The 24,149-nt window shown below is 31.5% G+C and overlaps 1 protein-coding gene and 1 pseudogene across 1 annotated transcript; both read right to left on the bottom strand.

Annotated features, from left to right (window-relative positions):
• Positions 1-9,674: 9,674 nt before the first annotated feature.
• Positions 9,675-10,255, bottom strand: LOC149555319 (putative receptor-like protein kinase At1g11050 pseudogene; annotated as a pseudogene).
• A 939-nt stretch (positions 10,256-11,194) lies between these two features.
• On the bottom strand, positions 11,195-11,785 carry LOC149555318 (putative receptor-like protein kinase At1g11050). The gene has a single exon (XM_089829328.1). It carries the CDS (start codon positions 11,783-11,785, stop codon positions 11,195-11,197), a length of 591 nt encoding a protein of 196 aa, XP_089685454.1.
• Positions 11,786-24,149: the final 12,364 nt, after the last annotated feature.

Below are 24,149 nucleotides of genomic sequence, written 5' to 3'. Positions count from 1 at the left end.
TCACCAAATTGTTAAGAAAACTTTTATCTTGCTGCAATATTCTTTTTTGCTCATAAAAAACCATGTTGATGTTGCTCAGTCCCAACTTGCAAGTATAAATATTCATAACAAAAATAGTATATATTCACAACCCCAAAAACTAAAAGTTCTCTAATACCATGATGAACTATTTTAATAAAAACAAAGCATAGAGAATAGCAGCAGAAAAATAGGGCAAAAAATTTGGTAGCAGAGTTAAAATAAAATGAACAGATATGCACATTATAAATTGAAACTTTATTAAAATAGCACACTCCAATTTTTCTGCATATTCTAGAGTCAACTATAATAGAGAAAACAAAGAAAATCTAGAGTCTTCATTTCTATTTTTTCAAGAGTTTTTGGAAGGCATAATAAATGTCCAACTACCACAATTGTACATAAACATTATTCTAACACATTGTTTGATTTTTATGTACTAAGTATGCATTGAAATATGTTCCATGCAAGGTTGGCGTATATGTATACCTTAGCATCCATGTTAATTACTAGAATGATATTAATGCTAAGTTACCTATTATTGAATTTCTTTATCATTTGAGTAGTTCTAGCTTCAAATACAAAGCTCGGAAGTTTTGAGAGGTTGGAACTAGTTGAAATGACATGTTATATATTTTATACTAGTATATTGAAAGATTAAAAAATTAATCAGAAGAAATAAAACATTTGCAAATAAGGAAAAAATAAAACCAGATTCATTTGACAAATACTAAATCACTTCAATTGCTTTGTACATTAACCTAATTTCATGAACTGAATTTTACCAAACCAAAAGGGTAAAAGGGTGTTTTATTAACAACAGGTTAATCTTCAAACAAAATGCATTAAAGACAAAACAAAGTCAAATTTTTTATTTTTTTTCCCAGATTCATGAAAATGGAATTATTTTTTCCAAATTTTTTGTTGTTTTCGACTACAAACTATGCAAATCATGAAGATCAAATGCTGAAATTTTTGAAAAAAATCCATGAATTCATCAATTTTTTGAAGATTCACGAAAACATAGTGATTTTTTTTCCATTTTTTTTGTTATTTTCAACTACAAACTATGCAAATCATGAAAATCAAATGCTGAAAATTTCAAAAAAATCTTTAATATGATATTTTCAATTTTTTGAAAATTGGTCAACTTCAATTTGTAGGGAGGATAGCCACATCCCTTTTATTATGCCATGCAACCAAATTCAAGGTTTCTAAATAATAATATCTGAAATCATGTCCAAAAAATGTACAGTGGATAAATGTGCCATCGATTAAGTCTATTATAAAATATTATGTGTCCTGCATCATAAATTTAGCGTCTCATTGCAAGTGTAAATGTAGGGAAGAAATACTAACATCAAAAAATCATTTTTCTATACACTTTTTTCGGAGCTAGTATAAAATATTTTCCCAGTGAGTTTAGGCCACAGAACAGTAGCTACAAGGGAATGCATTAGATGCGAATAGAATACATACACGACTATTTTGCCCTAATCGACAATTTGAAGGAAGGATTTAAAAATTTGAGAAAATCCATCTCGTCGGCCTCTGCTTTCTGATTTTCTATAGGGAAAGGCTTTTATGGTATTGCAAGAATGGCAGCCTCTCCCTCCGACATCTTCAAAGCTTCTGCCATGCTTGGCCTCAATTCCACATTAACATGAGCACACAAAATACCTACCAAAACAAATCTCTCCATTTTTTTCATTGATAATTCCCTTTGCGCATTCTCCAATCTATCACTAGATCGATTTTATTCAATTCTGTTGTCGATCTCAATCTCGCTAGTGGAATGTTTCCTCGAAGACCTCTAGAAATGGGTAACCTCTCCTCTGAGGTTGTGGCAAACACTTTTGATACTGAGTTGCAATCAAATTTGATGCCTTCTTAGATGGCAGATATTTTGGAGGACAGGGTTCTTCTTGAAGAAGGTTTGATGGATGGCGAATCTAAGGAAGAAGTTGGTGGGGAATGGCAAGATTTTTTATAGGTCCCAAAGAGTTGGTTGAGGGTGTTGTGGTGGGTTCCCCTTCTTCTAATGGGCTCATCAAAAATTTCCAAGTGGTGCTACCTGGACCTCGGGGCTCAAATAATCTTTTCCTGGTTTGGTTTGCTCTCATGAATAATTTTTTGATGATACAATGAGGATGGGTGAGTTCTCTCAAGGAAGCCAAGGCTTTCAAACATAATCTCTAGATATATACTAAGGTATTTGATTAGCTGATTGACTGGGGAAAAGGTTATTTGATCTTTATCAATACTTTGGTCCTTAGACAAGTGAAGATTGTGAATATCTTGGGGGGTAAGGTTAATAATCTCCTCACATTCTACCTTGGTCTTCCACTAGAGTTCAAGCCTCCAAATTATTTTTGGTCTTCTTTAGTTGATATTTTTAATAAAAAAACTTGTTGGCTAGAAAGGTTCTTTGTTGAGTCAAGCTGAAAAACTTTAGCTAATCAAGCCAACTTTCAAAATCTTCCTATTTATGCACTCAATTTGTTAAAGATGTCAAGTAAGTTTATGGAGTTGAGAATCTAATGGGGTCACTGATGTATTAAAAAATGTGTGAGTTAGTAACATATCTATCACTTCTTCAAATGATGGAGCATGGTTGGTAATGAAAATTTAAAATCCCCCATAAATCATGATAAGATGCAAAGTAAAGTTATTGACTTGTCAAATCTCTCTAACAATGAAGGGGAAGTATCAGAACACTAAATTTAATGATGATGATACTTTGGCAAGAAAAAATCCCAAGAAAAGGTATAGTTGCCTCACTTTGTGGGTGTTTAGTTTTTGGTTGTGTATAATAATTCTTCCTCCATTTCTTAGAATGTTGCATTGAGAGTGAATTTGAAGAGTTTTGTCTCTAAGTCTGGTATAATGGGAGGCAAAATAAAAGTAAGGGACTCAAGGAATTGTAAGAAATGGATAAAATAAAAAATGGTCTAGGAGAAGCTAAAAAATGGTGGTATTGTCTGATATTTGAATTGGATGAAAGACTCCAAGTCAGAGATAGTTAGACAATTCATCAATGGCTAGGGTTGTGGAATGATCATGATGGCCAGAAGCAAATCATAGTTGAACATTGAGGTCATAGTGAATATTATGGGGTTGAATACCAAAGGTATGCATTTTTATCATAACAAGGAAATTTTTGATGTTTCTATTAGAATGTTTCTAAAAGAGGATGTCAGGAATGGGTAAAGGAAAAAAGGATGTATATATTGTTTCTTTGACTAATCTTATGTAGATAAAGGTGTTAAAAATTATTGTGGAGTATATAATGCTTGGCAGGCACTATGATAGATCCCATACCTACCATTTCATTATGTTGAATCAATTTAGGTATAAGAGCAGGGTCAACTTTCACTTTTACTGCCTTGGTTCATTAATATAGAGGATTAAAGTCTTTATGGAGAAGCCCAATAAGCCTAACTTGTATAAAAGGCTTATGCATTTGATATTTTAGTTAATGTTAAAAAAATAACAAGGAATATTTAGTGTCACCTATTATGGAAATTAAAGGAAACCCTTTGAGCCTTGGTAGTAGTAAAGGTAAGGGGAAAAAATGAATGGTAAATCTAGAAGATGTTTCTCTCGAGATGAAAAAAAGAAAGAAGCAAATAGTTAACTATAAGGAAATGGAAACAGAGTTGAAGGGGGAAAGTTTTGATGAAGAGCTTAAGGACACTTTTCTTTATCAAGTTTTGAATATTATGGAGACAATTGAGGAAGGGAAGAGTGAGGATTCTTATGGGTCCATTGAAAGGCTTTACAAGCCCTCTAGTACTACTCAGTCTCAGGTGTCTTCTTGGTCTCTATAGAAGGAAGATCCCTCCCCTATTAAGAAGAGTGATGGGAAGAAAGAAAAATTTGTGGATGAGAATGAAGAGGATATTAAAAAAGAGGCCCTTCACATAGTGGATTATGGGGAATCTATTGAGCATGATTTCTAGATTTATCCTCAAGCCTCTACAGAGAAATTAAATAAAAGATTAAAATAGAAGAAAGGTGAGGAGGCTGATAGGGGTAAGAAATAGGGCAACAATGAGAGAAACTATTCGATGCTCAAAATGGTGGACCCAAATGAGATTAATGTTAAATTGGTGGATGATGATTTGAGGGATGTTAAGGTCAACCGTGCCTTTGGGGTTTCACAAACAATGAAATCTATTTCTCTTTATACATTTTGGATGTATAAATGGACTTTGAAATCCTTTAAGACTTTAAATCTGAAATAGAGAGTTATTTAGGATAAGATGGAAGAGATCCAAAATATAATGATGGGTGAGAAGGTTAAGGCTAGGGATTAGGTTAATAAAGATAAAGGGTTTGAGGGCCTATAGGAAAGAATCAACAAAATGGAAATTTTGGTAAATTGTGTTACCAATAGTTGTCAAGGGGTAATCGAGGTGACTATGGATTGCCTGAATATGCTGGTGGGGAAGGTGGATCTGAATTATAGTAAGTTATTGGTTCATGACAAAGAGGCATCTAAAGAAAATGGGGATACAACAAGTCCAGGGAAATGTACCAAAATGACTACAAGAAGGAAGAAGTCTACTAGCCCTATTCCTAATCCACAATCTACATTAAAGAAGCCATTTGTAGAATTAAAGAGCTCAATGAGGAGCTAGTCAAGGAATTGGCATGATTTCAGTTGCGCTAGTAGTTCTTGTCTTTTCTTTTGTTTGTTTTTATGCCATTAACTAGTTTCAGTTGCCTAGTTGTAGGCTTTTTCTTGTTGCTATTGTAGTGGGTGTACTAGTTCTTATAGGTACTATTTTATTTTGAACTAAATTGTTGGATCCGAGGTTTTAACTCTTGGGGTTTTGGATCCTCTATAAAAAAAAAACCTACTTTAACTTTTAATCAAAAATATTTATTAAATGTAATTAGATGTAGATGGTAGTTTTTAGTTGCGGACGGATTGAAAAAACCACACATATAATTCATAAGTTTCCAGTATCTTGTTCTTGGTTTGTGTCAGCCAATTGGTTGTAGTAATTAATTATTTTGATAATATACTCATCCCCATTCTAGAAATTAAATTGTTTGATTGTAGTTAATAATAAATCTTCACTAATTACCGAGTGACAAACACATATAGGAACTAAATTCTTTACATTAGGCTAAGATTGAATTAAATCAAGTGAGTTTGATATGAAATTTGAAACAAGTTGATGATAAAATGTGATTTATCATGCCATAGGAGAGATGAACTCTTCTCAAATGATGCAACAACCAAATCACTATCCAACAACCTTTCCCTATGTATAGGAAGCAAGACAACATACTAAATGAAAGATTGATGCACCATATGCCTTCTCTAACAAACTTGGCAATCCTAACTCTCAATAATATCATCTTACTTGATCTATCATGAGTCCAAACTACTCATTGTACAAAATTTATAACCCACAAAGTGTGTAAAGGAAAACTACAATTATAAAAATTTATTATTAAAGTGCATATAAAATTTTAATTATTATATAATTTTGTATATGATTAAAATGTATTTAAATTTTATGTTTTATTTATTATCCATGTATTCCTTGGATTTCTTATAGATGCATGTGCTAGTTAAATCAATAAATATCTAATTATTAGAAGATACATTCTACAATCTAAAAAGATACTAATAAAAACCAAAAATGACTACCAACCATGTTTAAAAAACTGACATTATATTATAAAAATTTTACTCTGTCATGTATTATAAATTACAAAGCTTGAAATATTAATCATGAGATGGCCACGAATGTCTCCTACACAAAATCAAATAAAAGACATACAAAGAATTCTCTATCCATAACATAGCATTATAATCCTAAGAAATATAGAAAAATTCTACTTTTCATGAAACTTGTGCTTTTTTATTATTCAAAATAAATTACAATACATTCAGTTACATTTCTTTTTATAAATTTTAGAAACATGAAAAATAACTTTTAAAGAAAATAAAAGTGTTAAAAATATAGAAACTCCTATCTCTATTAAAAAAAAAAGATAATTCGTTTACAAAGAAACTAAGACTATTAAAAAGCATGAAAGTTGCCATCTATAAATACATACTAAAATGTTAAAATCTAATTCAAAATATCTTTCTTAAAAATTGCATTATCATCCCACTTGGCATCATTATATCGAAAAATATGTTAACATATGACATTATTGACCCTTTCCAATTACTTAAAACTAAAATTTTAATACCTTATAATAATTAAAACAATTTTTTTGTTATCTTTGAGGTTGTTTCACAAAACAGTAAGAAATAAAAAAGAAAAGTTTTATATTAAAAAATGGGGCACATTCGCCAAAGTTCCTACCTTCATGTTTTTATGGTTGACTGAAGCAGTATTGCATGAATGGGAAATTAAATTAGTTATAATTTTTACCATAATGGAATGACATGCACAAGAGTGCAAGAATCATGTAGAAGAAATATGCAGTTGAGATTGAATATAGATTTAATAATCTTTGTTTCAATCTTAGATTTAATATGCCATTAACAGCATTCTAATTCTATAAGAATTTACAAAACTCTTCTCTTCTCCTTTCCTCCATTAAACTAAATAAATTAAAACTTTGATAATTTATTGTAGATGGAAAATAGAATTTCTTTATGTCATTTTAAGAAATACTTAAATAATAAATGTCTTTTGACTTAAATTATATAAATCTAAGATCAACAAATCAAAGAAAAATAATAATGATCATAATAACATAATAATAATTTTGGCTTATAAGAATAATGTAATAGCATTTGCATGATTGATTTACTCATGACTAAATTATAGATCATTATTCAATTTTGAGTTGTCTAATATGTAAAAAATTGAGTTTTGTAATTATTACTTTAATAGTGCTAGAATATTGAACATATAATAATAATAATGTCATTTCAATAATAATTATGTTATCACATAGTATTTCATTAACATCTATTATAGAATTCAGTATCTCTTGGTAACCTTGTAAGGTGGTCATTATCTATGTTATGTTTATATCGACTTCTAACCATGTAAAAGCTTCAAAGTTTGATATATGTTTTTCAAAGTTAAATAGCAACGATATCTACATTTCATATAATATATGTTTCAAAATTATAAAATAATATTAAAATCAAAATATATAAGTATTTTTTAAAAAAATGACCTTATTATTCAAATTCCTCATAATGATGGCACTGTCTTAGACAAACTTAAAGCTAAGAACATATACGAGGTCATTGATCATAATGAAGACATTATTGCTCATACTAACAAAATGTAGTACTATTCTTTTGATAATAAAGCTTGGAATAAATTGCTAGATTATATTTGGAAAAGTCTCGTTGAGCCAAAAATTCAATGTTTTAAATGTGGCTAATGTTAATTGATAGACTTCTGCTTAAAAGAGATAATCACACTCTGATGTATGTAATATCTGCAGGTTACATGATACGGGTAGACATATTTTGTTTGATTACCTTTTTGCTAAAGAAATATGAATTTTTTTTTGGTATATACTATCCCTTTAATGTGAATATTATTGAAATTGTTACGAGTCACATTAAAGGGCTTAGTAAATATGCTAATTTTTTCTAGAATATGTTGTCTTCTAACATTCTTTGGTAGATTTGGAAATGCAAGAATGAGGAAAAGTACCTAGGTAAGCCAAGGGTTCTTATTGAGTTTTATCATAGACTCACATATTTTAAAATATTCTTGCAGGTTCAAACTACCATGATTATTGAAAAGTATAAATTACAAAGGTTTCTCAAGGATGGCCAAGCTACGTTCTTCTTTTACCAGCTTAATTATGGGTATCAATAGAGGAGGACTCTTGATAATTTGCGGATGTTTGAGCACATGTGCTGGAAACTGAACCAAGCTATTAAGAGGAATCATAATGCCAGAAAGGAGGAGATCTTTATGATGTCCCAAATCCAAGAGCGAAAGGGTATCATTTGGATGGAAGGCCCACTTGGTTGGACCACGTAGGTGGATACCTACTTTGATATTCTGCACTAGTTTTGGTGTTTTTTTTTTTCTTTTTTTTAATGTTGGGCTCTTGTTGTATATGATCTATCCTAGTTGTATTATTGCCACTTTGGCATCAGAGTGAGGTTATGCCTCTTTTTTGACTCTCGGTGAACTGTATACTTTTCGATCACTCTTTAGTTAATATAAAAAATTTAAGAAAAAAAAAAAAAAAAACATTTAACTCTATATTTGAACTTGGTAAGGAAAATAGATAGGGATAATTAATATTGATTAGACATTCATTTGTGATGTGGAAGATAAAAGTGATTTTTTTTTTTAAAATTAATCCACTTGTCACAAATTTGGAAAAGATAAAGTTATAATTAATGCATTCATTAATAAAGTTGTTAGAAAATATTTGTATTTTTGTGTGAGAAAATTGAATTTTTTCATTGCCAAAAATAGAATGGTCCAATAGAATGAATGAAAAATGTGATTTACAAAATAATGAAAAATTAGAAAAAGATATAAACATTTGAAGTTTCTTTTAATCTTTGAAATCTTATGAATTGATTGGTCAGTTAAATTGAAAAATTGAATTGAATTAAAACAATAGTATCCTGCCAAAGGCAAGAACTAATAATAGATAAATAGACAAGAGTAGAAAAGACGTAGGGAAGACGAAGGGTTGTATGGGACTATTTGAGTTTTATATACTAAGTATGCATTGAAATATATTAATTTCCATGCAAGGATGGAAATTACTAGAATGATATTAATGGTAAGATACTTCTATTGAATTTCTTTATCATTTTAGTAGTTCTAGCTTCACATATAAAGCTCGACATTAGCTTTTTTTCCCCACTTTTGTCATATATTACTAGGCTGAAAAATTGTTGAACCCTATTGATTGGCAACTTATTTTTTATAAAAGTGTCAATATGATACTCAAGTACATAAAGATATAAGATGCAAAATATAAAATTAAAAACATTGTTAAGGTTGACATATATTGCTAATTTATGATTATTTTAGAAATTTTGATACATGAGATTTTTGTAATTATTACTAATTTATATAAAAAATGAAAATCAATATTTATCTTTAAACATAAAATGAAAGGTATTAACACAATTAAACTATCATAAAAACAAATTCTAAGCCTAGTTGGAAGAAATAGCTAATGTCTATGCTGTCATCAAAACAACAATTTGTTGTTTTTAATAATTAAGTTTAAATTTAATTTAGAACTGTATGTTAAATTTAAATTTAATTTAAAAATACCATTTTGATGCCACCATAGACATCCCATGGAAATGACATGTTTTATAATTTATACTTTATACTAGCATATCGAAAGATTTAAAAAACAATCAGAAGAAATAAAACATTAACAGACATTTGTATTTGCAGACAAAGACTAAATCACTTGAAGTGATTTGTACATTAACCTAATTCCTCGAACTGAATTTCACCTCGAACAAAGAGGAAAACATGTTTGTTTAACTATTCCATGCAACGGACTACAAAATTTTCAAAAATTTATATCAAAAATTATGTCAGGAAAACGTATAGTGGATAAATGTGCCATTATCCATAGATACAGTGGATAAATTTAAGCATTTGGTGTCTCATTGCAAGTGTAGATGCAGAGAAGAAATACTACATCAAATAATCATTTTTCTACACACTTTGTTTTTGGGAGGTTGTATAAAATATTTTTGCCACAGAACAGTAGCTACAAGGGAACACATTACATGTGAACAGAATGCATACACGGCTGCCTATTCCTATTTTGCTTTGATGGAAGATTTGAAGGAAGGATTTAAAAACCTGAGAAAATCCATCCCGTCAACCTCTGCTTTGTGATTTTCTATTGGCAAAGGCTTTTCTGGCATTGCAGGAATGGCAGCCTCTCCCTCCAACATCTTCAAAGCTTCTGCCATGCTCGGCCTCAATGCCACATTAACATGAGCACACAAAATGCCCACCTTATCAAATATCTCCATTGTTTTCACCTCTTCCTTCTCCCGCATTCTCCAATCTATCACTAGATCCACTTTATTCGCTCTAAAAAGCTTCGATACCCAATTGGTAATATGGCAGTGACAAGTTATATCCACAGCCTTTCTGCTGGTCATGATTTCCAACAGCAGAACTCCAAAGCTATAGACATCACAGCGATCTGTGAGTAGTCCAGTCAGGCAATACTCCGGTGCCAAATACCCATGCGTGCATGTTACTTTTGAATGTGATGTTTCCATTCTCTATTATATTTTTCCCTGAATGTGAGAGGCTGCAAATGGAATAACATGTTTCTACCAAACCACAGTAGCTCTAACCTCACCACTAAATTTGAAATAGACTCTATTCATTTCTTGCAGCATGTGTTCCGAAAATTTAGAATCTTTATTTCTATCCAATCACTCTGTCTTTTCTATTTCTCCCTGCCTCCCTCTCTGCTTGTCTCTCTCTCTCTTTCTTTCTTTTTTTAAAGCTCCCTTTCATTTTTAAGGACCAAGCTAATTTCCAACCTCTAAGAAAGACAAAACAAAGTTAAACTTGTTTTTTTCCCAGATTTAGGAAGTAGCATTTTCTTGTCAAATTTTTTGTTCTTTTCTACTACAAACTATCAAGATTATGAAATCAAATGTTTTTTATTTTTTCAAAATTGTTCAATTGTTTCTCTAGAGGATGGTCGCAACTACTAAGCTTATTTTTGCTAGCAGCTGCTGCTCATTGTTTTGTGGAACAATTTGTGGAGCTTTTGGCCCCATAGATCAAAATATTTATTGCATAATTTTAAGCATGTTCTAAAAATTATTTTTAAATCATTTTTCTTGCAAATAATTCTGAAAAGTAAAATATAGGAAAATAAAAAGAGGATAAAAAATTGTGGTGAAGACATGTGTCATTTTTTTCAATAAGTAGTCACTGCTTATTTCCAGCCCGTCTCTTTTCTCACAGTTTATTTTCATTTGCTAAAAAATAGTCACTCCACAAAACTAGGAAAAGATTCTAAATTTTCCTTTTCTTCCCTTACACACCATTCCACAATTGGCCTGCTCCATTAAATTGTCGCAACTAAAATTCTTGGTTGCATCCTTGATTGGCAGTATATCCAATCATACTAAGCACATGTGAATCCTCAGAAGGCTTCTGTGAATTCTCACGAAATGTCTAATTTTCGCATTGACCCACCACTAGTAACTGATTCCTACAGTGTAGAGCAAGATGATAGCCATGGCAGCACCCACACGGCCATATAAAACCATCTCCAAATAAACTCTCGACTTGTTGGGATGAAAGGGAAGGCCCAAGATACAGCTTGCACCTTTTTGGCTCATGGGTCCAAATTCATTGCCTACACCAATAGCATACAGAAGTGCCAAAGAGTTGCACTGTAGATTAGTTTCAGCTGTGGCATTTTTAATTCTTCCCACCAATCTCTTCAATATGGCTTGTCTGCTATTATGGCATATGCTGCAAGCAGTGGAGATAGAAAGGTCTCCTCTGTAGGCTGCATCCATTAATGGAGTCGGCCCCAGCTTCTCCATCCAGTCCCTTTTTCTTTTTACGCTGCCACAAAGATAAGGGCTTGATACAATCTCTGATATATCACTGAAATAGAGAGAAACCAGATTTGATGGAAGACCCATAGAGCTCATCTGTTTTTGAAGTTGTGTGAGGCATGCAATGGCGGAGGCGTTGTCGGGGAGATAAAAAATAGATTCATCACGGAGCAGCTGAGCAAAACCAACTCCCAACAAACTTCTCAATGTGTCACTACACATTTCAAGGTCTTTGGAGGTCTAAATTGAATGACAGGTTGATGGGTTCCATTGAATTCTAGTAATGTAGTCGAGATTCATTGGGCATTATGGTTCAACATTAACCGCCGAAACTGGAACCAGTAACAGCATCACCATGAACACCTCCATTTCAGCAATACTTTCCACAGAGAAGGTTGTTACTTGATTATAGAAGAAATCAATATCCAGTTGCTATAACTCTTATAGAACCAGTGAATGATGGGCTAAATTTATACGGAGGGGCCAAATTACAGGTATTAGCTTCCAAATACACAGCTAAATTATAGAGAGGATAGAAATTATAGAATTTTGTTATCCAATCCATAATCAGCTCAATTATAGAGCTGAAGAATTTTTAAATTTGAAATACATGATCCAATGTTGCAGATCTACGGTCTGCGGTGTCTAAAACCGATCTAAAACTTGTCCGCCGTTGGATTTCGGCATCCCTGTTTCGCATTTCTCGGCAGCGTCTCATTTTAGAATGTGATGTTTCCATTCTCTATTATATTTTTCCCTAAATGTGAGAGGCTGCAAATGGAATGACATGTTTCTACCAAACCACAGTTGCTCTAACCTCGCTGCTAAATTTGAATTAGACTCTATTCATTTCTTGCAGCATGTGTTCTAAAAATTTAGAATCTTTATTTCTATCCAATCACTCTGTCTTTTCTATCTCTCCCTACCTCCCTCTCTGCTTGTCTCTCTCTCTCTCTCTCTCTCTCTCTTTTTAAAGCTCCCTTTCATTTTTAAGGACCAGGCTAATTTCCAAACTCAACAAAAGACAAAACAAAGTTAAACTTGTTTTTTTCCCAGATTCAAGAAGCAGCATTTTTTTGTCAAATTTTTTGTTCTTTTCTACTACAAACTATCAAGATTATGAAATCAAATGTTTTTTATTTTTTCAAAATTGTTCAAGTGTTTGTCTAGAGGATAGTCACAACTACTTAGCTTATTTTTGGTAGCAGCAGCTGCTCATTGTTTTGTGGCACAATTTGTTGAGCTTGTGGCCCCATAGATCAAAATATTTGTTGCATAATTTTAAGCATGTTCTAAAAAATATTTTTAAATCATTTTTCTTGCAAATAATTCTGAAAAGTAAAATATAGGCAAATAAAAAGAGGATGAAAAAATTGTGGTGAAGATAGGTGTCATTTTTTTCAATAAGTAGTCACTGCTTATTTCCAGCCCCCCTCTTTTCTCACAATTTATTTTCATTTGCTAAAAAATAGTCACTCCACAAAACTAGGAAAAGATTCTAAATTTTCCTTTTCTTCAATTTTAATTTTGCATGGGAACACATTACTACTTAAAATTAAGCTGAAATTTGATTTAAGCGACAGAATGAGAACATGGTGTAATTGTATCTTTTTTTCCTCCCTCCATTTCGAAATGCATCATGTTGTTTTTCTATTTCCATTAGCATAGAGGGAGTCATTTCCATTTCAAACATATTTTTAAACATTCTTTTAATTTCTATTATATTTATGCTATAACATTTTTATGGTATATTTATCTATTATATTCAATAGAACATCAGTTGAAGTAATCTCCAAAATAACACAAATAAATTTCTTGATGCTAAAATCTAATATGAATTTGTTATTTGTGTGCCCATCTGTTTATTATATGTTAGAACAAGGCTTCAAAATAAATAAGCTTACCTAAAAAAAAATTGCATTTGATATTAAGCTAGTGTATATCTACTTTATAGCAATTATGTATTCTCTAGTTATCTAACAATATTCTTTCAACCACTACGTTTTGCACATTCACAAGTTTTTCCTTTTTATTTGTAAAAAATAGGATAAGATAATAAAAATCTAACAATATTCTTTCAACCACCATATTTTGCACATTTACAAAATAAAATTCTTTCTATTTTTAAAACATATATCGTCATAATTAAAATAATATACTAATAGAAGAGTAAAATAAAAATCTATGTATCAATGTTTCTATTATTTCTAACTAATTTCTAGAAATGTTTTAAAAATATGATAAAATATAATTCTACAATAAAATAAAAATATTACAATTATTCTACAATTTTATAATTGGATATATTTATCTTTTTAAATTTTTTCCCTCTCTACCAACCAAATTATAAATAACAATTTAAAAGTTAAGAATACCTAATAATTGATTTAGTAAATATTTAAATTAAAATTAAATTATCTTTTGATTTATTTCAGTCCAAATCTTAGTCAAATATATTTTTAAAAATTGTAATTAATATTTAAGAATATTAAGTGTTAAAAAATTTATTGCCTTCCAAAAAAGTGATATGTAATTGTAATTAATATTTAAGAATATTTTGTATTAAAAATTTATTGCCTTCCAAAAAAAAGGGATATTAATTACATAATAATGTAAATTATTTGATATTATATCATTATATAATTAGTTTATACTATTTATTAATATTATATAATTATATAATTAGTTTATATTATCTATTATATTTATGAAAGAAATTATATAATTTAAGTTAAATTCAATGTTTATTATCATATATATCTATACAATATTAAATCATATTATATTTAAATTTTCTAATCTTTATTTTATATAGTTTTTAATTTCACTCATATATTATATTTAATTAATTATAATATCATTAAATATTCTAAATTTAATTATATTAAAATAAAATCTATATTACTTACATTTATGAACCTTTAAGACTAATGAAAATAAATGCATATCAATAATTGATGAACTTTTATATTTGGCTTCTATCATATTTGATATCATGCATGTTTTTGTCCTATAGAAATATTTCAATAAGATTCTAGTGAAGCTTTGGATTGTGATACCCCAAAAAATCATACTTTACATTGATGGCTTATGCATATGTTAACTGGATAGATGTATTGAAGAAAGGAGGAGAGCAAGTGGTGGTATATTTTTTTCTTAAACCTAGGTTTATTTCTTGGTCAAGTAAGAAATAGAATATTGTGTCTATGTGTACTATTAAAGTTAAATATTTTGTTTTTGTTTTTAAAATTATTATTATTAATATAAAATTGCTAAACAGCCAAGGCCCTGATTAATTTTATTAATTTAATAAATAAGATACAATAGCTTCACTCTATTCAAATGGGCACTGGTAGGAAAGAATAGGGAAGAAAACCTCAAGTCTAGCCTGAGACAGACATCCTATATTGTTACATTTTTAAAGGGACACACCCTAGTCAAATACTAGTAATCAATACAAATTTAAGTTTACAACATATATAGGGGCATTCCCCTAATGATCACATAATATTTGATTACATTTTACATTGCAAATATCTTTGTCCATCTGAACAAGAATCGGAAGCCAATTTAATGTTGACATATTCTAGCCTCAAACAATCATGCCTCCTCCTAAGCTTAGTCAAACACAAGGTTAGAAAACACAATAAACATGAACTTGAAAAAGGTAGCCATAAAGAGATTCCATGAAGTTTGATTTCTAGTCTTCATTAATATAGTGCTCAACCTCATAAAATTGAAAAAAAACTACTTTCAAATTAAATAACCAGGAAAGGCCACCCTTTACTTAACCTATAAAGTACAAAAAAAAACATACTAAAATAGTCACAAATACTACTAGGATCTAAAACACATAAACTGCAACCCGAGCAATTGAACATTATGAATAGATATGTCCCATCACATATTACCATTATCAAACAATACTATTATAATAAGAAAGTCATATCACAACTCCAAAATGATATTAATACAGTAGATATTTGTGAAATCTAAGCAAGGAGATAAAAGAAGAGAATTACAAAATCAACCCAGACAACCCCACCATAAGCCCTAATTTATTTCTTTACTCAAAGTCATGACTCAGCCTTATATTTCAATCATTACTACATTTAGCCAAAAGGAACTACAAATAATTAACTATTTGAAAGGATACTCCATCAGCTCATTTATTGGCTAGTCAATCTACTTTCTGGTTTCCTTCTCAAAAAATATGATAGATTTGAGTATCTTTGATACAATCAAAGAGCACAAGGACTTCCTTTAATTTGGAATTCATAACCCAATTAGGAGTTACTCGCTTCCTGACTACATTAAGGATAATTTGAGAGTCACCTTCAATGATGACCTTAGAAAATCCTACACTAATACATAATTGTAATCCTTTATCTAGTGCTTCTAATTCTGCTAGATTATTAGAGGTGGGAGGAATGGGTGAAGCTATCTTAGCGACCCACTTACCAGTGTCATCGTTAATTATGCAATTGATACCTACCACCCCCATATTACCTCTTGTAGCTCCATCAAAATTGAGTTTAAACCATCCAAAAGGGGGTGGTTCCCATTTGCACCTAGCCCTCACCTCCTTGCTTTTCTTCAAATATACAAGAGGTGGATTAGTAAGATTAGGCCAATTCTTTTTCATAAGACCATCCTAGATAGAGAAGGATCCCTCTTCTTTAGTGGATTTCCTAAGGTGAGAGTTCAACACCTCCACAATAGATGCTTCTATTTTTAAAAGTAATCCTTTGATACTCAATTCCAAATCTTGAAAGATGTGATGATTCCATTCCTTCCATATCTCCCATACTAAAATTGAAGGAAAAATACTCCAAAGCGTATTATAAACACCGTGAACCATGCTAGTAGGCCAAGTTAAAAGGAAATCTTGAAAAGATTTCGGCAAAGGTGAAGACCATATAAGATGGAGCTTGAGCCATTCCCAATAGGCCTATGCATACAGACAACTATACAAGAGATGACCCACATCTTCATTATTATGCTTACATAACACAAACCAAGAAGGGCCTATAATACAAAGTCTAGCTAATATATCGGCAGTCAGAATTCTATTTGGGAGGGCAAGCCACAAAAAGAATCCTACCTTAGGGAGACAAGTCGCATCCCAACATAGTTTGAGAGGCATCTCCACTAGATTCCCACTTTGAGAATCGACCAAGGATTTATAACCATTTTTCACACTATATTTACCATCCTTAGAGCCAGCCCAAATGAGGTCATCATACCTTTCTGATTGTTTAATCTTCCTATCCAAAAAAATCTTCTCGTGAGCCTTAACTGAATCAAGATCTAACCCTAACCCATCCAACAGTCACCAAATCCATTGCTCGAACCCTTCCGAAAATGTCTTAATCTTATAGTCCTTGACTTTATCACCCCATAGAGATATCAACCTATTTTTGAGATTAATAGGAATGGGGGAAGAAGAGATCAGGGGACAACCATCCCAGGAGTCCTCCCAAAATAAGGCTTTATCCCCCCACCCAACATCCCAAGTCAAGAACTTACAAATTAATTTCTGACATCTAGACATAAAATTCTAGCACTCTGACCCTCTTGGCATGTTTTTCATCCTAAATAGAGAAAGTGGATCATCTGGATCAAGATATTTGTTATCAAATATCTTGGCACATTTATGATCTCTTTCATTGTATAAATGTCAAATAAGTTTCTCTCCTAATGCTTCATTTTGCCATTGTAGATTCTTTATCCCTAAACCCTCGTGATCCTTAGGTTTACATAAATCATCCCATTTAATGAGAGCTGATTTTTTGTCATTTTCACAATCTTTCCAAAGAAAGTTCCTATGTTTTGACTTAAACTTTGAAAGCGTATTCTTAGAAAGGGGAAGGCAAGAGAGAGGAAAAATAGGAATGGCTGATAATACTGAGCTAATGTTTGTAGTTTTGCCAGCCTTTGAGAGCCACTTGTCTTTCCAACTATCTATCCTCTTATCTAGCTTTTCAAGCGTATCCAGCCAGACTTTGCTGGAATTTGACCCCTTCTCAAGAGAAATACCTAAATACTTAAATGGAAATTTCCCCTTATTATAACCCATAATACTACAAATCTGATTTTCCATTTCAGAAGGAGTATTAAGAAAATAAATCTCAAATTTTCCATCATTCACCTTCTAACCTGAGGCATCCATATAGGACATAATGATATCACTAAGACCCAAAGCCTCAGAAATTGTACCCTTACCAGGCATAATTGTGTCATCTACATATTGTTGATGAGTGATATTGGGCATATTCCTAGTAACAGTGATGCCAGTAATTTTTCATTTTTGGTAGGCATCTGAAACTACTCTTCCAAATGCTTTTGCCATTATGATGAAGAGGGAAGGAGATAATGGATCTCCTTATCTAGTTCCTCTTGAAATTTCAAAAAAACCTTCTGGGCATTCCATTAATAAGAATAGAAATCTTAGGGGTAGAAATAAATTTGAAAATAAGATTTATCCATTGATGAGAAAATCCAAATGCTTCAAGAACCTTATAAAGAAAATGTCAATCAACCATGTCATAAGCCTTTTGTATATCTAATTTCATAAACATACATGCCTCCTTATCTTTTGATGCCGAGTGGATTGTTTCTTGAATAGTAGGGATACCATCTAGAATAGATCTACCGAGGAAAAAACCTAATTGCTCTTCAGAAATAAGATTAGGCAGGAAACCTTTAAGCCTATTTGCTTAGAATTTAGAGAATATTTTATAAATTGTATTGCATAAAGCAATAGGACAATAATCTCCTAGAGCTTTTGGCCCATTCTTCTTAGGAATCAGGGTGAGAAATGAGTAATTTATTTTAGCCAAAAAAGCTCCTCCATTTCTATATGATTCAATGGCTTTCCATAGATCCTCCCCCACAATATCCCAACATTTCTGAAAGAAAAAGGCCTGAAAATTGTCGGGTCCAGGAGATTTCCTTAGATTCATACTGAAAACAATAGATCTTACTTCATCCAAAGTGATTGGTTTATTTACCTCCTTATTATCCCCAGATGAGATTATTTTTGGAATAAATTTAAGTATTTTTTATTGAGCCAGTCTATTAGATCCTTCATAATTATTTAATATCCCTAAAATTGTGATACAAACATATCCACAATTTCTTGTGGTCTATCAGTACGAATACCCAACTGATTAATGATACTCATTATTTTGTTCTTAGATCTCTTATAAATGGTGAAGTTATGGAAAAAAATTGTGTTCCAATCATTCTCATCTAGCCATTTATCTCATGACTTGTGTCTCCAAAATATTTCTTCTTTGGAGAGGATATCTTCCTACTTGGCGAGGAGTTCTTTTTCTAATGCATAAGTTTCATTGTTCATACCATGCTTAATAATTTCTAAGTTGAGCTTTTTAAAGTTTTCTTCAATTTCTATCTTTTCTTTGAAGATATTATTGAAATTCTCTCTATTCCATCTTCGGATCTTTTCTTTTAACCATTTTAGTTTAGAAACAAAGATGAACATCTTAGAACCTTCAAATCTATCTTGTTTCTACTAATCTCTAATATTATCAATAAAATTGGGGTCTTAAAACCAAATCTTCTCGCATTTAAAAGGGTTCCTAACTGGTTTTGAATGTTCACTAAGCTCAAAACAAACATGATAATGATCAGAGCTTGCTATTGGCAGGATGGAGGAATAAAAATTTAATTTATAATCTTCAAAATTACCTATTATAAAAAACCTATCTAATTTTTCAGCAATATACAAAAGGTCCTTCCTTCTATTGTTCCATGTGAAGATACCATTATTCATTGGAACATCTATCATGTTATGTTTTCCACTCCAAGTTTTAAAATCTAAAGATGAGTGAGAGAGATGCTATGAACCTCCTACCTTTTCTTCTAAGTTTAAAATAGTATTAAAATCACCACCTACCAAAATGGAACTATCATTATAATTATAGAAAATAGAGCTTAATTCATCCTAAACAATTTTCTTCCCTAAATGAATAATTGGACCATAAATATTAATTAAAATAAAATTTAGATCTATTTTAAGACTGCACTCTGGTGCTTATCCACTTATTACTTAATTCTAAGCACTGTATGTCTACCCTCCTAGGATGAAAAATTAAACCTAGACCCCCTAATGCACCTGCAGGCTCTAGAAAGAAATATGTCCAAAAACCTAACATCTTATTAAGTTTTAAACCTTCAATATTATTCAATTTGGTTTCCTGAATTAATATGATTTCAAAATTAAAAGATTTAAGATTTTGTTTTAATAACCTTTTTTTACTAGGGGCATTTAAACCCCTTGCATTCCATGTGGTGATCCTCATGATGCCCTGGGAAGGCACTTCCCCTTCCCAATACATAGCATGTCATCTATCTTCTATTGTTCTCTACATAGTCCATCTACCTCTCTTAGTTCCTACAGAGATTTCCTACCTCTTTTACCTTTTGATCTACCAAATCTTGGTGAATTCAAACTTTCCTAATTCATATGGACCCTGAGAAGCTGTGAATTTACCAGACTATGATCAGCCAATATTCTGAAGTCATTTTGTTTATCCAATTCTTCATTTTCACTTTCATTCATTATTTGACTAACTATTCTCGGCTGCTCTACATCTGCACTCCTAATCTCTTCGAAGATCATTTTTCCAACTCTCTTAGCTTCTTGGTCTATCTCTAATATGCTACCAAAATTTTGAGTCTATCTTAATAGGTTATCTCCCATCTCTATCTTTAATAAATCCCTTCTGAGATCTTCAACTTTATAATCTTTGCCTCCTAATTTGATGATCCCTTGGATTAAAACCTCCTTTATGGAATCTATGTTGAAGCTAATATTATCAACATTGATTACCTGAATTAGATCCTCAGCTAACCAATCTAGATCCTCATCTTCTGGATTTAAAATTTCTACCTCTAAGTTCTATCCACATCTTTGTTTAAAAAGTTCTTTAGTTCTCTTGAAAAGGATCTTTCTTCCCTTTTTTCTTTATCAATCTTATCTGACTAAGTATTCTCTAGAGTAAATGGAGAGCTTGTATATGTACCCAGAGTCTGTCAAAACTTTGAAGAAATGGTGATACCTTTAATGCTTGGAGTCATAGATTTAACCTCTATAGCTTGTGGTTGTTGCTACACCATTTGCCTCTCTAACTTTGATAGACTATTGCTTTTTGCTCTATCTATTTGTGGATCAAATAGTAAGGATTTTTCCAACTCGACTATATCACCTTTCCCTAGGCCCCCTATTACCATATTTTTTACTATGATTTGATCTTTTATGTTATTTTATCCCCCTCTTGAAAGGCTTAGCACATTACATGACTCTCTCCTGCTTGAATCATTAAAAGTCATCTGCTCCAAAATGGATGGACAAACCACTTTAACTCCTTCTACATTGCTTCCTGTCAAATTTTGATGCATATCCACCTTTACCTCTTTATTAGTCACATTCTCCTCCCTAGCTAGATTTGACCCCTGTCTCAAACTTATCTTCGAAGCTTTCTTTTTTTTCTTAGCTCAATAATTCTTTGTTTCCTTATTATTTTGAATCAATTCTGAAGAATTTTTATGATCAGTGATATTGATAGATTTAATGTTTGCAGCAAGTGTGTGATTGACCTTATCCTCCTCTTGATTCATTAATTCTGTATATTGCATATCATCTTGATGCCCATCCTTACTTTTTGATTGTAAAGAGGAGTTTAGATTTGAGAATCTATAACCCATCTTCTTTCTTAGATTGTAAATCGTAGGAAACAAACTCTAAAAATCTAAGGTAAGAGGTATATTTTGAAACCCCATTCCATTATTGTCTTCAATCTTTATTATTTTGAAATTTCTCCTTCAAATGAGTATAGATTTAAATCATAAGTTGTCTTATTGGTTATTACTCTTTTATGAAAATGTAAAGAATGATTGAATTTAGTCTTGATTAGTAATTTCACATTATTATAATACTGAAATGATGCATCAATCCCTATGAACTCACCACGAGAAAACTCTATTGATTTAATGATTTCAATCTGATCCAATTCTGGCAGTAGGGCCTGAATGTTGAACTAAATTGGGCATTTAAAATCTAAATCTTCTAATTTAAAGTTTGGACACCATTTGACAAACTTGACAATATGACCATTAAAAAAACACTCAAAGACATTTGCAAATTCCTTTTTAACCAGTTCATCTAAAAAAGTTTAAATATAGGACTTTGTTAGAAAAGAAGGATATACTTACCTGTTCATGGTAGTTTTCTTTAAGCCAGTTGGAGAGAAAGAACATTTCTTCACTAGGCCCATTCCAAACTGCAAAAATACCAAGATGTTGACATTCCCAAAATGTCACTTTAGATTCATCATTTTGGATCAAGATGGGACTGTCTTTGTCAACTCGATTTGCATTATGAACTGAAATTCCATTAGTTTTTGCCATTTTTTTGATAGCCCTCTTTGTAGATCATCGATACGAGGGAATGTAGGGTTTTGGAGATGCAACACTAGGCATATCCGTATTGGGGAAGTTGACATGTCCTGGGGACTATAATGAAACCCTATCTAATACTTTTGGTATGGACACACTTTGTGCAGGTTTGAAGACGTGTATTTGGTCATACTAAAAACCCTAATTTGATGATCTAGACTTTCTAAAGTAAAACACAGGTATGGATGGATGTTACCAACTAAATCTGAAGATTTGTGAGAATAGTTTGAATGGAAATTCCCTAGGGCTGATTTCCTTCCATGCTTCTCCTCATGCTACAGATTTGACTTGTCAGGATTTGAAACAGTATGATTGTTCAAGTTTGCCAATATGGAAAATTTGTTATCAGTATCCATTGCAAAGAATGCCTGAGAAGAATCCTAGAAATTTGTAGAGATCTATCAATGTTCATGATTATTACGCCCAAAATTATTTTGAGAAATGAATGCCTTGTTTGGATGCTTGCTAAAATTCGCAGTTCTACCTTTTTTCATGATTTTGATCTGGTCAATAAAACTATTAAGTTAAATATATTGTTGTTTCTTTATGTGAGACTCAAATATTATAGATAAAAAACATTGAAGTAAATTCAAATATTGTTTGGTAATTCCTAAAACAACTACATTTGGAGAGTGTTTGAAAATGCAAGTGACTGCACATAAGTTGAAACCCTAGTAAAAGGAGAATGGAGAAATACCAATTTGGCACCAATCAAGCAATGTCACAAATTTAGACCTCTTCTCCAATCCATCATTGTCTGCTTCTTGTGCCATTTGTAGCCAACAATGCAAGCATTATCAGAAAGGGCATTGCGGTGCATGACTCGGCCAAAAAAAGTAGAAAGCAATGACTGTGGCTTGTTACCTGGCTATGAACCAACTTACACTTCACCTAGGTGCTCACTCATGTGGTAAGCAGGCTTGTGGCAAGCCCTTGCCAGCGGCAAGCTCGTGAATGAATGAATTTTTTTCTTTTTAACCAATGAATGAATGAAACTTTATTTTTTTTCGTTATAACATTGAGTTGGTCAAAATTCAACTTAAGAATACATAGGTTGGTAAAAATTTTGACCAAATCAGCCACAGAATTTTTATTTTTGACCAACGCAGGAATGAAAAGAAAAAAAAAAGGAATTATAGCTTTGGTCAAAAATTTTGGTAGAAAAACAAGTGCAAATGTACTAGTGAATATATGTGGTAAGGCCCTAGTTCACTCTTAGTTTAGTTGGTCAAACGGACTGATCCCTTATAATGCAACTATTATGCCAAGAAAGATTTCCTTTGTAATTATGTAAATATCATCACAATCTATTTTAGATTGGTAATTAACTTGGAATTTGAGCATTCAGTAAAACTTATTATAGATATTATTGAAAATCTGCTTTGTAGCTTTGTTTCCACCATACCAATTCATGTAAAGCTAGAATACTGATGTTTCAGTAGTTGAAAGTTATGCAGCTATCTAGAATCCAAATATGTTATGTGCAACATCACTTTGTAGACTTGCAATGAGGATCAAATAAAAGAGAAAAAATGGAACTTGCTCAGCAGATGTATTAAGATATATTTGATCTATAGAATTGAGTTCAACATCTTATAATTATGACAATATTCATATTAAGCCATGACATTGTGATTCTGTACACTACTGAAAGCTCTCTTGATTTAGCCTTCCCTTCGTCAACAGATAAACATATCAATTGGAAAAATAGCTCAAATGTAATAAGTGTTTCATTTTCAATCTTGAAATTCAGATCATTTCTAATTCAAAGTGACCCAAGAAACTTCTTATTGAACCAAACACATTGATATTGTTTTATGTTTAAAATGCTCTTCTATCAATTCAAAAATGAAAAATGGATTTTAGCATTTATTAGATCCCTATGATTGAATCTATAGTTATCTAGAATGTGGCCAATTAGCCATAGCTCATGACAAAAAGTTTTGATTTTATTAATGAGGGGCCAAAGCAATGCAAGTTTTTCTTTCTAAACTAGCATTGTTTTATAAAGTTGAATAGCCAGTTACTAATTTATAGAAAAAAGATTAGCACCCTAATTAGAATAATTCTAAGGTGCCATCATGTAGATCCATGTTGTTTAGAA

The sequence above is a fragment of the Cupressus sempervirens genome, chromosome 5, assembly GCF_028749045.1.
Source record: "Cupressus sempervirens isolate cs-2001-9-10 chromosome 5, ASM2874904v1, whole genome shotgun sequence".
Lineage (NCBI taxonomy): Eukaryota > Viridiplantae > Streptophyta > Pinopsida > Cupressales > Cupressaceae > Cupressus > Cupressus sempervirens.
The sequence above is the reverse complement of the archived record's forward strand: the minus strand, read 5'-3'. Positions and strand labels throughout refer to the sequence as shown.